The 16,950-nt window shown below is 41.1% G+C and overlaps 1 protein-coding gene across 1 annotated transcript in view; it reads left to right on the top strand.

The window, feature by feature from the left end:
- The window catches only part of BMS1 (BMS1 ribosome biogenesis factor), a gene marked incomplete at its 3' end in the record, with an annotated part of 51,579 nt that extends 34,629 nt beyond the window's left edge, over positions 1-16,950 (top strand). The window contains 8 exon segments of the mRNA XM_078782038.1: positions 6,011-6,498; positions 6,694-6,786; positions 8,926-9,062; positions 9,150-9,231; positions 10,717-10,796; positions 10,962-11,165; positions 11,316-11,504; positions 16,909-16,950. Coding sequence (XP_078638164.1) covers positions 6,011-6,498; positions 6,694-6,786; positions 8,926-9,062; positions 9,150-9,231; positions 10,717-10,796; positions 10,962-11,165; positions 11,316-11,504; positions 16,909-16,950 — 1,315 coding nt within the window.

The raw sequence follows: 16,950 nt of genomic DNA, 5'->3' as shown, positions 1-16,950 counted from the left end.
TGGCCATCTCATATATGTCCCCCCTTTCCCCACTCACGACCCCTCAATGGTCACTGTCCCTCACAATGTCTCTGGGCCCCTCCAGACCAAGGTGAAGGTCGACTTCTCCGCACACGGGCGGTTGAACGGACCCCTGGCTGACGTGCTCCAAACGTGCACGTCACGTACCGGGAACAACTGCTGCAGCACACACCTAGCAAAGCAAAGCGGGCAAAGCCAAGCGCGGCTCGCAAAGCACGCGAGGCCCAAGGTGCGACCCATACACGCCCTCGGAGGCGTCGGGGCGAACAATGCCGGACGCTTGGTTCCTTCCAGGAAGCCCCGGCAACCTGACACGTAACAGGCAATCACCCCGCGCAGGTAACTCCTCTCGCCAGACGGGCGTTTCAAACTCAGCGTTCTCAACGCTAATCAATATCGATGCCGCTCGCGTCGGAGCTGGGCGAGGAAGAAGAAGACGGCCGCTTCTCCCGGACCTCGTGTGTTTTTTTCTTCCGTTTCCGGTCTCCTTTTCCCCAGAAGGGCTCCTGACCCTTTAATCACAACAACCTTTAATCGAATAAACATTAATAAGCAATGACCTGAACAGTAATTCACATAAATTCACATAAATCCGTAACACATGACATTCCAAAATATTACGTATTTGAAGATGGACGAAAGACATGGAAACTTCGACGCCGGGGCGGCAACAAGGTTATCGGACGCATGGTTTCGGCAAGCCCTATGGACATTGAGCGCTTTCATCTTCGTGTACTCCTGCTGCACTGCCCTGGTAAAACATCATTTGAAGATCTCAGAACCGTAGATGGAGCAGTTTGTGAAACATACAAGGATGCAGCCAGGAAATTACATTTAACAGAAGATGATACAGAATGGGACAGGTCCTTAGCTGATGGAGTTATCTTTGCCATGCCACAACAATTGAGATCTCTTTTTGCAACCCTATGCATATTCTGCACACCAACAGACACGTCGGCACTGTGGGAAAAATATAAAAACGACCTTTGCGAAGATTTTGTGCACAGCGGCCATATCTTGGAACAGAGTATTTTCATGGCATTGCGAGAAATACAGTCCTTCCTCCTGAGACATGGACAGACCTTGGAAGCATTTCAGTTACCAGTACCTCCAGACACTGTTGAAGATCTTTCGAGTGATGATTTATCAGTATGTACCGGGAGATGAACATGAAAAAGGTGAAAACAACAGACAACTACTAAATGATGGCCAAATCCAAATTGTAGATGAGGTCCTGATGAGGTTCATTGTAGAGACCAGTACACAGGCAACCGGTTGTTTTTCGTTGATGGACCGAACGGAAGTGGCAAGACTTTCTCTATAATACGTTTCTGCACATCTTGCGAGGCCAGTGTCGTTTGGTTCTTCCAATGGCGTACTCGGGCATTGCAGCAACATTGCTAGCAGGGGGCCGTACATCGCACCATCGATTTAAATTGCCAGTGCCCATTTTGGAAAACTCCACATGCAACATATCACCGACGAGTAAAGATGCAGATGCTCTAAGGAAGGCCAACCTATTCATTTGGGATGAAGCACCTATGGCTCCAGCATATGCTTTAGCGGCTGTTGATCGATGTCTCCGGGATGTAACCAGCAACAACAGTCCTTTTGGTGGAAAGGTCTTACTTCTTGGTGGGCACTTCAGGTAGGTTTTGCCCGTTGTACCTCGCGCTGCACCTGCAGCAATCATCGCCACATGCATCAAGCGTAGCAAGTTGTGGCCAAAGTTCAAACAGCTGAACTTAACATCAAACATGAAAGCTAATGATGACGAAGAATTCTCAAAATGGTTACTGTCGGTTGGAAATGGGACTGTGGAAACAATTCCTGACTCAGATTTAATACGACTGCCTGATCGTATCTGTGTAGAAGACGACATTTCTTTAGCAGATGCTGTTTTCGGTAATTTGAACGAAATCCATTCAAACTATGATGCACTGGCACAACGAGCCGTGTTGTGTCCAAAGAATGAATCCACATTTGTGATCAACGATGAGATACTGGATGCATTTCCTGGGGAAGAAAAGACGTACTTCAGCGCTGATTCCATTGTCTGTGATGACCCTGAAGAGGCACTAAATTATCCTATGGAATTCCTAAATCAATTAACTCCTTCTGGAATGCCATTGCACAAACTTCGTCTCAAAGATGGTGCTGTCGTCATGTTACTCCGTAACTTTGATCCGAAACAGGACTGTGCAATGGTGCAAGATTGGTTGTTATTAAATATTTCCCTATTGATTCTTGTCTTTTTGCAATTGTGGTTTTCATGTATTGTTATGCATTATGTTTTCCACTCTGTCAAAGTGCCTTTGGGCTACTTGAAAAGCGCTATACAAAATAAATGAATTCTTATTATGATTAAAAGATTGTTGCCAAACATAATGGACTGAGAAATAATTTCTGGCAGCCACAAAGGAACACGCACATTTATACCCAGGATTCGTATTGCACCTTCCGATACAACACTACCATTCGTACTCAAACGCCATCAATTTCCAGTTCGTGTGGCATTCTCTTTCTCAATAAACAAGAGTCAAGGTCAAACATTACACAAAGTTGGGATTTACTTACCAGAACCCGTCTTCAGCCATGGCCAATTAATATGTTGCATTGTCGCGTGCTAAACGATTTGAGGATGTCAAGGTAAAGGTAGTCAGTAATGGCCAACAGGGAAAAATTGATGGCTACAGTGGAATCTTCACCCGTAATGTTGTTTACCCGGAGGTCCTGCAGTGACACCATTCAGGCAACAAAAGGAGGGCACGAAGGAAAATAGTTAATTACTCCGACACATTTAGTTGCGGTGATTGAAAAATCACCGGACCATTGTTGTTGTTTTGATGCTTTTTACTGCTGTTTTGATGCTTTTTCACTGCTGTTTTGATGCTTTTTCACTGCTGTTTTTTCACTGCTGTTTTGATGCTTTCCACTGTTGTTTTGATAGTGTTTTGATGCTTTTTCACTGCTGTTTTGATGCTGTTTCACAGCTGCTCTGATGCTTTTTTGCCGTTTTTTTAAATATAAAAATCTCATTTCAAAAAAAAAAATTCCTAAAAAATATCACAATGATTTTTGTGTCATCATTGTGAGATTTTTTTGGATTTTTTTTTTGAATGAATTTTGGTGAATATTTTTGAATTTTGGTGAATTATAATTCACCGAAAACGTTGAAGCAACTGCATAATATTACGGTGATTTTTAACTCTGAGTGAGAATAGTTCTAAATTTAAAAAACTCTTCTGATATTTGTGATTTATTTCAAACAAACTGTATTTCCCATCTACACGGGCATGTATTCCTATTAACGTTATGTAAAGTACATAAATTGTGTGGATTACATCATTTGTGGATGTGATCAATTGCCAGTAACCATTTTATATAACTGAATGTGCAGGTGCAGCATCTAACTCAATATGTCTAAATGTCACACACATCCATGCCCGTGGGATTCCCACTGGTGACCCCGCTAGTTCAGAATAATATGGACAAATTTGTGTGTCACATTCGTAATAAGTAAGTTCAGGCGCAAGACTTTGAGGGTGACAAAGTTTGTGGAGCGAGAGTCTTGCAGATGGACGATGCAACGAATTACTCTTGCGAGTATCAAAATGAAGTACTGTACAGTCGGCATTGTGGAGTTGGGAAAGTGTCATGATTTAAACTGCTGCTGGCATACACAATGGCAAAGTTGATACCTACATTATATGTTTTGATTCCAAGGACAAGGGCAAGGATATCGTTTTTGCCTTTGTTGATCTATTCTGTGATCATATCCTCAAGAATGAAGAAGAGGCAGGAGTCGAGGTGATTTGGACTGATGGTCCCGCATCGAAAAAAAACAAATACATGTGATAGGGTTTTGGAAGTACTAGGTAAAAAGCACAATTTAAATCCTTTACCTGGAAATATTTCACCACTAGTCATGGCAAGGGTATTGTTGATGGCATTGGAGGCAGGGCAAAAAAGCTTAGTTAGAAAATCAGTCGAGTAAGAAGGCTGATGCATCAGTTGTACAGTCATCTTCTGGTTTTGCAGATTTGGCCAACAAATTACTTCAGAAAACCACTGTATTTCACATGTCACAAAACCTGATCAATTCCCATGTCCAAAGCCTGAACCCATAGGGAAACTAGAACGGCACTCAGTAGAGAGCATACCTCCGCCTGGTTGGCCATATCACTCAATGGTGAAGAAACACTTTTAAAATTCTACTTGCTGGATACGGATCTGGATCTTCACCAAAATTGAATTGATTCTTCCTTGTCACACACACAACTGGTCAAACAAGTTGCGTCCAAATCCATCCACAACCTTTTGAGATATCCTGCTATGTATAGTTTTTGGCCCTATCTCCCAATGGTGAAGAATCACTTAAAAAATTATAGTAGCCGGATCCAAATCCGGATCTTCACCAAAATCTAATCATTTCGTCCTTGTTACATACGCTACATCTCTGCCAAATTTTGTCCGAATCCTTCCACAACCTTTTGAATATATTTTGTTCACATACAAACGGACAGACAAACAGACAGTGGTGAAAACATAACTTCCATCCACCTTTTGTGGCGGAGGTAAAGAGTGCCCATAAAGCTATGGTATCCAAAAAATGCATGTACATACAACAAGACATTGAAAATGGGGAAGTAAAGTTTTATTTGAATGATGATGATGATGATGATGATCCCGCCATCACCAATGGCACAAATATTCAAGCACTGAATTGGCCAAAGGATCTTTTGAAGAATGCTGAAAATCTGTTTGGACTTCATTCAAACCTTGTTGTTGCCATCTATGAGAGAGTGGTGGCTAGGGAAGGTGATTGATATTTCAGAAGAAAACAATGATGCCAAAGTACATTTAATGATACCTCATGGGGCTGCTTCAAAGTTTTTTGGGGTTGTGATTGGGAGAAGTGTTTTGTCCCCACGATGTGTATTTTGGGCAACATGTCCTGTGAGTTACTGTTGCCAGTAGGAACAATCTCCAGATCGTTCAGAATTGAAGGTCATTTAAAGAATGAAATGCAGAGTAAGTTTTTGAAGCATAATGCTCTTTGAGATGACATTAAAATGATCTCAGGCCATAAAATAAACATCAAACAATGTTAATATGTGCTCAGGTTGATGCATGAAGTTTGTGTTCCATTGTTTGAAGGCTATTAGCCCATCAAGGACTAAATACATGATAATGCTGATTTTTAGAAACTACAAAATTTCCCTGCAGGCTGTCCCCTCGCTCCGCCTCTCGATCCGCCTCTCGCTCCGCCTCTCGCTCTGCTTCTCGATCCGCCTCTCGCTCCGCCTCTCGATCCGCCTCTCGATCCGCCTCTCACTCTGCCTGTTATTTTAGTTAAAAATGCATGACTAATTTATCGTTTTGTCATTGTTCAACTTCTAAAATCCTCCTTTTTTAAATCCGGATTATAAAACTACTCTTCCTGAAAGCTTTTTTAAAAACCTTTTGTTTTCACTGAAGTTATCTCAAAAGGACATTTTCAAGTGAATAATAATCTCTTAAACTTTCATAATTAGGTCATGCTGCAATGTTACTGCAAAACCTTTGTCGTTAAGCAAATGTTAAAATATTTCTGTAGCTTTTGAATGTTTTTTTCAGGGTTACCAAAAAGAGAATATTGTTTGGAAGGTCGAGTTTGATTGATTTTTTTTTGTTGTTGAACAACAATTAATTTGCCTTATCTTTTGTTTCATCTCTTGTCACCCTAAAATCAACTTTTTCTTGTTTAGTGGTGCCCAATGTTATGCTTTTAACATCGATCTCAGTCACAAGATTATATATGCAAGGGTTATGTAATTCCTGGTGACCCCAACCTTTGTGTTTTGCCCTTCAAACGGAATATTAGTTTTAATGTATTGTTTTTAAATCTTACCACACTGTGGGTTGGTCTAAGATTATACATAATGTCAGAGTTATTTGTTATTTGATAAAATGCATGTGAAATTAAAATTATGTCTTTCTCTCTCAGTTTCCAAAATTCAGAAGAAGAAAAGGAACAAGAAGCAGAGTTTGTGGTGAAGGGTAAAGATGTCAATGATTTGGAAAGAGATGAAGAAAATGAAAATTATGTGAACCTTGAAGTTATCGGAGCAGATGAGACATCAAGCGAGGCGGATGAGCCTTTGGGCGAGGTGGAGGAGGCTGCGAGCGACGAGGAGGAGGCCGCGAGCACCGAGGGGGAGGCCACGAGCGAGGAGGAAGAGGCCACGAGCGAGGAGGAGGAGGTCGCGAGTGAGGAAGAGGAGGAGGAGGTAGATCTGAATGCTGTTGATAGCAAAGTTGAACAAGAAGTCAGAATGCAGAGAAAGAGAATAAGTAAAGGCAAGGATGAGGAAGTAAATGAGAATAAGAATATAGTTGACAACAATATCGAGGAAGAGGATGATTTTGATTGGGAACAGGACAGAATGGGTGATGAATTGGAAGAAGCCAAAGATATGACAAGAGAAACAGAAGGTAAGCCTTCCTTCATTTTCCTCTTCCATCTACTCACATTCTCCCCCATCCCATCCGTCTGATGTACTTTTACTTGAATATGCTCGACAACTTGTCTTAGCACTTTATCGCCTGTTTCATTGACATCTTCTGTTGCTCTTGTCTTTCTGAACAATTTTGCTTGGCTGTGTCTCCATTTACATTCGTTCATTCCAGGAGCGCTAAACTGGAAGTCTGGCCTAGCTGAGAAAGCTGCTGCTGTGTTTTCAAGAGCTGGTGTATCTCTTCAACGTCGCATTTACGGAGAGGGTAATATTGAATCATCTATTGTAGTAGCAGTCGTAATACTATTACTGTAAGCCCTTGTTTAATGTTGAAGTTACATTCTTGAAAAGTGTAACTTTAACCAAAACATCTTTAAGCCAGTGCAATTTCCCCATAAGAATTAATGTAAACAAAAGGGAGAATTGCTTTGCAATACATGTCTGCGAGTGACGAGGAGGACAGCGCTAAACTGCGCAGTGATACAATGTGGAAAACCCGTTAAAATCTCAAGGCTACATTCAATTGACTATACATCAGAACTGATTGACTTGAAATTTTAACAGGTTTTCCACATTGTATCACTGAAGCCTATTGCTTTTGAGATCAAAAGGTCAAAGGTCAGTGTCAAAATCGCCAATTAGTGATCCAATTGACTTGAAATTTGAACAGAATTTGCATATTGGGTTACTGAATTGGTTCACTAAAGACCCAATTTGCTGTTTTGATATGTCAATGGTTTCAACGACGACAATTTTACCCCATTATAATCAAATGTAACTTTTTGTGAATTTATTGTCCTGTCAGTAGCTAATGAAGACCAGCCTTGGGCGAATAGCCAGACGGTCTTTACTCCCGGGGCGGTGGTTATTTTGTCACGCGCGAGGTAAAGGATGTGAAGCGCTTACCTGACGAAAGCACATGGATTTAATCCAGAACCCACAACGAACAGACACGACAGTAAATTCAACAAATAATGATTTAATGACAATAAATCAGGAAATAAAAGTTGAGGTAAAAACTAAAATTCTAACTGAGGTTCTCCACAGATGGACTCAAATACAGACAAGGGGAAAGATAAAATAAAATAAATGTTCCCATTTTATAGTGCACTTATCTGGTCCCAACGAGCACTTTGGTGAGGTCTGCAGTGCAAGGTGACCGGCCGACGAAAGGACCACGCGTCGAAGCGCGCCAAAATGGTGCCGGTCAATGAAGTGAGCTCACCGAGCTGTGAAGCGGCAGCCAAAACATCCTCCTCTCAATTCCTGGCCAGCAAGCACAACCGCGGCCCCCAGCTTACCCGAAGAGCACCGCAGTCGCCAACACCTCCTCCTCACGATCTATTGCAAACACTCTACCAGCTCCAAAAGCTTCAAGAGTTCTCCTCACAGGCGCACACACCGCGCAAGAAGCAACTGAGCCACCCGAGAGAGGCTCGCTCTTTTTCCTCTCTCCAAGCTCCTTTTACCAACGTCAGTTTCTCTGCAGAACCTCCCCACGTCACACCGACCAATGGCCGAGCTCTGATGAATCACCCCATTTCCTCTTGACCAATGACGAACTTCGGGGGCGTGGCCTGCCGGCTCCACTCTTGGAGGCAGGTGTTAGTCCGATCAGCTATGTTCTGGGTTCTGTCGGCATACAGTGGACAGTTATTGTTGGTTAATGAAGGCTTTGCATGGCTGGTCTGGTTGTAGATGTAAAACGTAGGGAAAGGTCACAGAGGGAATATCACGTACTGGGGAAAACTAACTTTAATCCTTACCTAGTTAGCACAGCTTCACCCCTCGTGTCAACACAAATAAACAATCTTAAGCTCCAGTTTCCTGACTTAAATACATCGAGATGTCTCCTACGTGTCCACGGTCCATGCTATCACTATACAATCCTATCTTTACTATGGGATTCCATCATCTACCCCCACAAACGTAACATTATTATTGCCATTCTTCAATAAGGCTCCGGCCAAGATGCAGGCCTTCTCTTGTGAAGATATCACCATATTTTATTCAGACAGAAATGTGGAGGAGATTATTAATGGATCACGAATGTGGAAGTGTTATTGATTCTGTATGTTATGGATTCTCTGCCCTGACCTTCAACTCTGTTGGTGTTTCCCCCCCTCTCTCAGCTGTGCATTTTGTCCTGTTGTGCCCTGATCCATTCAGTGTACTAATACTAGCTCTTCCATGAATACAAAAAATAAAGATAGAGAGGTATTTTAAAGGAAAGAAATGCCTTGATTCTCTTTAAAAACATTAAAAGAATAATTTATTTTGACAAGTTGATTAAGGGAGGGTAATTTTTTTTTTTGTCCTTTAAAGTTTAAAGCTTTAAAAATGGGAATTGTTGCTTCTTCTTCGTGCCATTCCAAATGTTTCATCCTCTGTCCTTTTCCCCAAGGTTGTGCTGAGGAAGTGGACGACGGTATAGAGGAACTTGGAGGTATGTTCCTCTTGAATCGAATGAAAGCTGAGGTCAAAGACCACTTGGACTCTACTCTGCTGCGGAGAACTGAGCGAGAATGGGATCAAGAAGATGTGAGAGCTTTGGGTTCATTTTATTTATTTATTTATTGTTACAAATATTATTTTATCCCTTTTCATTTGCATTTCATTTTCCTTAAGGTTCGAGATTCCATCAGGGACTGCTTTGTGACTGGCCAGTGGGCTCCAGAAGAAGATGCCAACACACTGCTTGCTCAAGATGGTAGGTATGCAGCACAAAACTAAAAAAAGGGTTCTCTGGGACAATTTTAAAAAATGCATCCTTCCCTCTGTCCTTAACTCCTGGAAAATCGAGAAAATTTGGCAAATATAAATAATATATCGTGCCCCCTGTTAGGATTGTTACTTCCACTGGTCTCTGAGAACGTTACCAATTTTAACTTCTCCCAGGGATTTACCAAAGCCATGCCAAAATGGTTTCTCATGTGCAAAATCTACAATGGTAGGTCACCACACGAAACGAGTTCTTATGGAATAAGTTTATTATAAGAAGGCACAGGGTGACGAAAATGAAAAATCCCAGAACAAAAGATAGACGGACATGAAGTAATGTGTTGTGTAGGTGGCGTCTACATCATGGATTGGGTCACTTGGGTTGGTTGGGTTCAGCGACTGTGGATATGATACAGGCATGATGGACCTTTTGACCTCTTGTTTTGACATTTCCTTCCATAAACCTTGTAAGATCAGCATGCCGTACATGGAGAGTGGAACATGTGATTGGGTAGTTTTACGACATGACATCGGTCATGCAAACATTATGCAAGTGTTTGCAGAAACTTCCGATGAATAATTAACGCTAATACCTCACTTGCCAAAACTATTGGCTTATTCTTGAAGGAGGCATCCAGGTAAGACTGCCATGCCCGGAGCTTCTTCTCTCGGAGCATTTCGCTGTAGCAGGAGATTTTGTCGAGCACAGTTCTCTTCACTGCGCTGATGCACCACCAATCAGGGTCATTCTCAGAGAAGAGCTCCAGGACCTCCACAATCTTATTGTTGCTCAAAATTGTTGTGGTGAGCTTTCTTTTAGTTAACGAAGTGGTGGACTGGGCAGAATCTTTTATCTTGTCTTCATTGTTGAGAATTGCCCTAATGGTTGAAAATACATAAGAATAAGGCAGAAAGATAGAGGTCTAGATGGAGTAAACAGCGCTAATTGGCTCAGAGTGTGTGCATACAAACAATGGTGGGTGGCAGGTGTGTCTTGTCCGGGAGTGCTGCATGTTGTGGATTTTCTTCAATTCTTTGGGGGGGGGGGGGGGGGGAGAGTTCGTGAATGTTTTCTCCAAGACAAAGCTCAAACGAATCCACGTGCTCCTGGTGCTCAACAAGATATTGGTGTATTACTGAAATATTCAATGGAATAGCAGAAAAATAAAATTTCCTTCTTGATCTTGTGGTTTATTCCAAAGTCACTTGCACATAAAACGTGTGTAATAAAAATCCTGGAAAACATTTTTTTTTTTTTTTGGTGCTGGAGAGCTCGTGTAAATTTGGTCTTCCAAATTTATTTGCCGATAACTTTTGCATGATAACTCGAATATGTGCTGTTTGAGCGATGCTTTAGTGATACTATTCTGCAGATAATAAAATCGCTCTGGTGTACTGTTTTAAAGATGCGATGGTCAAAATAATCTTTCATGTTGTTACATTTTTCTGAATTGCTCTTCCTTTTCGATTTTAGGTAACATGTATGGAGATTTTGAAGACTTGGAAACAAGGCAGGTGCATTCTGGAAAAGACAGTAGCATGGAAGCCAGTCAGGTGAAGCAATCAAAAAGCTCATGAATGTCAGTAGTGGAACATTTACATAGATCTGTTCCTGCCAAGGTTTGTTTATAAGTAATATTGCAGTTTCCCATCATCCCTCTCCTCCTCCTCCTCCTCCTTCTTCCCCCTCCCCTCACCCCCCTACCCTCACCTTTACAGTCTGAGAATAAAGAAGAGGACATGGACCAGGAATGTGAGGGTGAAGAAGCCAAAAATGGAGGGGGAGTAAAGGTGGAGAAAGACAGAAAAACAGCAAGACTGGAGAGAAAGAAAATGTTGAAAGAAGCCTTCAACAGAGCCTATGATGGAGGCTCAGCCTCGTTCCTTGAAGAACTCAAGGCTGAGTCTGAACGACAGACCGAGGTGTGTGAGTTACAGAAATGATGCAAGGTGAAGGGTGTGGATGGAAAGTGAGAGGTGGAATGAGTCAAGGTTGATTATGAGCATTATGCTTCGAGTGAGTCTCTTATTTTTGTCTTTCATTATATTACCTATTACCTTTCACCCTTAAAGCTCAACCGCTCAGAGCTCAGTCTGCTTCCTAATGCGGTGCGCACTGAAGTGCTGGGCGTTGAGCCTGGAGCTTACGTAAGAGTGGAATTTTCGAGTGTCCCGCTCGAGTTCCTGGCCCATTTTCAGCCGTCGTACCCAATTGTGATCGGAGGGGTGGCAGCTGGAGAAGGTCAACTGGGCTTTATACAGGTGATTTGTTGAGGGATGACTTTAAATTGTTTTGGGATGATGTCTTGGGGTAAAGCAAAATATTTAATTCTGAAAGGTTTGCATTTTTGACCAACTAGCAAGTTGCCCATGTCCGCACGGGAAAAGTGCAAGTGCCCTCTTCCATCTAACTGGCAAGCTGGGAGCAACAATTCACATTTATCGCCATATCTGATACAATTTGAATGCTCTAATGGTGGCGAGGCGCTTCATTTGAAAGTGTTTGTTCGATATATGTACAGTCACGTGAAAAAGTAAGTACACCCCGTGTAAAGTTTTGACTTTTTCAACATATTTCAACATACAGCTATTTGATCTTTATTTCAATAATATTGATAGATAAAGGTGATATAATATCACAAATATCATGAAACATTTACATTTTTTATTCCATTGTATAATTTAAATAAACATAAATGCAAATTTCGCATGTGGAAAAAGTAAGTACACCCTTGGCTCCAATAGGTGGTATTGCCCCCTTTGGCAGAAACAACCTCAAGTAGGCATTTCTTATAACTGTCTACCAGTCTCTGACATCGACTGGGAGAAATTTTTGCCCACTCCTCCATGCAGAATTCTTTCAGCTGTGCGATGTTTGAGGGGTTTCTTGCACAGCTCGTTTCAAATCCCCCCACAACATCTCGATGGGATTTAGATCCGGGCTTTGACTTGGCCATTCCAGAACCCTCCATTTCTTTCTTTTCAGCCATTCCTTGGTGCATTTACTGGTATGTTTAGGGTCATTGTCATGTTGCAAGGTCCACCGTCGGTTGAGCTTCAACTTTCCGACAGATGGCCTCACATTATCCTCAAGCACCCTCTGGTACAATGAGGAATTCATAGTGGATTATATGATGGTGAGCTGCCCAGGCCCTGATGCAGCAAAGCTGCCCCAAACCATAATATTTCCACCACCATGCTTTACAGTTGGTATCAGGTTCTTGTGGTCAAATGCTGTCTTTGGTTTTCACCAAACATGTCTTCTGGTACTGTGGCCAAATAGCTCTACCTTTGACTCATCTGTCCAGAGCACATTGTTCCAGAAGTGCTGGTCTTTGCCTAGGTGTTCATTGGTAAACTTTAGTCTTGCCCTGATGTTCTTTCTGGACAGCAAAGGTTTCCTCCTGGCACACCTCCCATGTAGATCATATTTGTGCAGCCTCTTTCTAATGGTAGTCTCGTGCACTTTGACATCAACAGTGGCAAGAGCTACCTGTTGGTCACGTGATGACATTCTGGGGTTCTTAGAGACTTCTTTCAGCATCTTGCGGTCTGCTCTCGGGCTGAACTTGCTGGGGCGGCCTGGCCTGAACATGTTGGCAGTTTGGAATCTTCTCCACTTGTAGATGATCTTCCAGACAGTCGAATGATTGATTTCAAATTGTTTGGAAATCTTTTTAAATCCCTTCCCAGACTCGTAGGCATCTATAACCTTATTTCTGAAGGCCTAAGAGAGCACATTTGATCTAGGCATGGTGACGCCACACACCAACAACAAAGAGCAAACCAAACTAATGTCTGAGGTTTAAATAAGACAGGTTCCTCCAAGATCCTCTCTAACGATGTTCTAATCATTTGCACCTGAGCTGGTGCACCTGATTCTAATTTTAGGTATTTGAAGTAGTGATAAATGTAGGGGTGTACTTACTTTTTCCACATGCAAAATTTGCATTGATGTTTATTTAAATTATACAATGGACTACAAAATGTAAATGTTTCATGATATTTGTTATATTATATCACCTTTATCTATCAATATTGTTGAAATGAAGATCAAATAGCTGTATGTTGAAATATGTTGAAAAAGTCAAAACTTTACATGGGGTGTACTTACTTTTTCACGTGACTGTAGCTTTTGGATTCCTCCGGCCCATAGTAAAAAATATATTGGTGTCAAGGCAAGTGACCAATTGCAAATTAATAGTGGGGTTTACGAGTAAAAAAAAAAAATCAGTTTTGTAAGAGTGATTTATGATACAAACTTAGTCGGTGCATGAAAATAAATTCCTGACCTTAAATGTTTTGTGCACGATGAAGTGATTATGATGTCGTTATATGTTATGCACAGATTTGCCAAACCAGTAGCAATTTAATTTGTACAAATTTGATATTAACTCGAAAACGTAAAAATGTAAAGCCCGTCTTGAACTTGATGATCACAGCCAAAAACAAAACGAGATACCTCCGCCAAAAAACTAGATACCGGAGGCGCATACCTCCGCCAGGCTGAACAGTTTATGTTTTGTATTCCACTGATAGGTCCGATCCGATCTGGACCTGAACCAAACTCTAACCGGCTTGTTCTTGTCACCTAACCAACTCATCCACTAAGTTTTGTCATAAGTCATCCACAACTTTTTGAAATATGATGCTATATATATCCTTTTTGGGTACGGGAAGGATGTGTTGAGGAAGGATGAAAGTGACTGGTTGAGAAGAGTGATGGAAATGAATGTAGTAGGAAGTAGAGGACGGGGAAGACCTAGAAAGACTTGGCTAAAGATGGTGGAAGAAGAAATGCGGGCAAGGGGGTTAACAAGGAGAGATGCAGAAAATAGGGCAAAATGGAGAAGATTGTCGTGGGGACCACAAGGCTAACCCCCGCTCTAGTAGGGAAAATGGCCTTTAAAATGCATGTTAAGATGAATGTTGTATATATATCCTTTTTAGCCGCGTCGCAGACGCTGCTAATAGAGTGCCCTCTGCTGTTGTTGTTGTTGTTCTTCTTGTTCTTCTTCTTCTTGTTCTTGTTCTTGCAGAGAAGACAAAACCTCAAAGCTCCACCCATTCTGGGAACCATAGCTCCACCCATTTTGGGAGAGGCTTCATATAAACAAATATCCACCATTTTATTAACTCGCATAGCTTTGAGGCCTGTTTTGTAGGCCCGTGGTGTCTTCCTCTCTCACACAGTTTTATTTCAAATCAAATTCGATACATCATTCCATTTTTCACAGTCGCTAACATAGTTTTAGACTCGGTTGAAAAAAAACGGGAAGAAAATCCGATGAAAGTTGCCCTTTATAGAACGAAATGAATTCTCAAAGGCCTGTAACTTCAAGTCCATTGAGATTTTTTTTTTTTAAATTGCGGCATGGTCAGTCATACACCGCCCGAAATAACAGACGGGAAAATGCCGAGATATATTAAAAATTCGTCCATTTGATGACAATCGTCACGATGAAATATTTAATTTATACGTCGTCACAATAATGTGGAGAGAGGAGCATAGCTTCGTTCACGTGTCGCTACACACGAGAAATTGCCGAGATATATTTTTTTACAATCACGGCATGGTCAGTCATACACCGCCTGAAATAACAGACGGGAAAATGCCGAGATATATTAAAAATTCGTCGCCACACACGGGAAATTGCTGAGATATATTTTCACTTTGCACAAAAATAACATCAAGTAATCGAATCAATAGGAATGTCCTGTGCCTATAACATCGACGTTATAGGCACAGCTGCATCTAGGCATTGTGTAACATCGACGCGGCTTTTGTTTTAATTAAAACTTTTTGTACTTGTTGGCCCTATCAAGCAATGGTGAAGAATCACTTCTCGGATTCTCGGATCCAGATCAGAACCCGGATCTTCACCAAAATCGAATCATTTCGGCCTACTCCCGTACCCAACATCTCCACCAAATTTCGTACGAATCCGCTCACAACTTTCAGATATCCCGTTCACAAAAAACTGACAGACAGACAGGCGTGAAAACATAACCTCCATCCACCTTCAGTGGTGGAGGTAAAATATAATGTTGACCTTTGACCTTTTGATCTTAATAAAAACAAAAATCGATCGAGCTTTTGATTGGTGAACCAATTCAGTTACCCAATATGCAAATTCTTGAAATTTCAGGTTAATTGGATGGAAATTGATGATTTTCAGTGATGCTGACCTTTGACCTTTTGACAAAATTATTCATTTGGCTTCTCCATATTCTCATAAGCTCAAATGCCAAAAGCTCAAATGGTAAAGATCATTATGGCGCAGATACAAACACACACGCACACACACGTGATAGCAAACCCCGGTCTCCCACTGCTTGGGGCACAGGCTGATGAGTGATATTAAATTATCATTCTGAGGAGAGCAAAAGTCGTCTCGAAAAAGTGGAGTAAATCTGGTATTTGGTGGTGGGATTAAATTGGTTCGATGTTGAACAGAAATAAAACGTTGAAGGCTTTTTTTTTTTTAATCCGAAGCTCATCAACAATCACAAATAATTTTATTTGTGTTTTGAAGATGTTACGGTCAAATTGTAGGTGTTTGAATCGCAGGTTATTGAGTTAACTTCAAGAAAGTGATTGAGGGCACTTTTGTTTGTTATTTGTCATTGCTTTGTTGTTTTTAATTATTATTTTTTGGATTACGTATGTTTTGGACTTGGCAGAAAGCAAATCTGTACCATGACTTGGTGGACTTAAGGGTGTAGTACTGGTGAACAGGTGATTTTTTTTTTTTTTTTAGCTCAACAGTTTCCTTATAGTCTTATAAACAAGAATCATGCTATTAGAGGTCATAGAAGTACCCCTAATTATTGAAAAATTCAAATTTTCTAACATCATACATGCCCCTCAATAACCGGAAGTAGAATTATTTGTTATAACTTTAATTTGCATCATTCTTTTGGGCTGAAATTTGGACAGGATATTCAGAATATCACTTCCTTTAAAATGATGAAGGCTTTTGTTTATAGGAGTAGCCATTGTGGATTTATTGAAGGACAACCAAGTTTTATCTAGTAATTGGCATAATTAGCTAATTAGTGAACATTTGACATAATTTCACAAAATCCTCTCATCAGGTAGTAGAGTAACACATGTATAATACATGTACCAAGTTTTGTGTGAAAAGAATGATAGGTGACATAGAAGATAGAAGTAGAAATGTGTTCTTTGTTTTTCCTTGTTTTTTATTGACGGTCTAATTTATGCAAATTATATGCATGTAATATGACAAACAACAACAAACAACCACCTTTAGAGGCCATTTTTCCCCGCAGAGCAGGGGTTGGCCTTTTTCGTCCCCTTTTTGAAGCAATGTTTTACGGCCGGATGCCCTTCCTGCCACCAACCCTGTTAGTCGCCTCTTGTGACACACAGGGAATTACCAGTGAACTGGTACTCGATTTATATGACAAAGAAGCGTTGAAACTTGTCTGAGTTAAAGCCAAGATTATATCTTTCAAGAAAAACTGAAAATTAGATATTAACTTGACTTTGTTTTTGTATAAAGGCCTCTCAAAGGTACCTATGTAGTTTTCTCAATTTTTCACCAGTACTACACCCATAAGCTGAGACATTTTAAAAGTAAATTGATAGCGATTTGGATCTCGTTGAAAGCAATTGCTGCCATTCCATGCATCCCTACAGGTGAGAATAAAGCAGCACAGATGGATACGGGGTGTCCTTAAG

The sequence above is a fragment of the Myxine glutinosa genome, chromosome 7 (genome assembly GCF_964187855.1).
Source record: "Myxine glutinosa chromosome 7, kmMyxGlut1.1, whole genome shotgun sequence".
NCBI classification, from domain to species: Eukaryota; Metazoa; Chordata; class Myxini; order Myxiniformes; family Myxinidae; genus Myxine; species Myxine glutinosa.
Note: the sequence above shows the minus strand (reverse complement) of the source record. Positions and strands in the feature narration are given on the sequence as shown.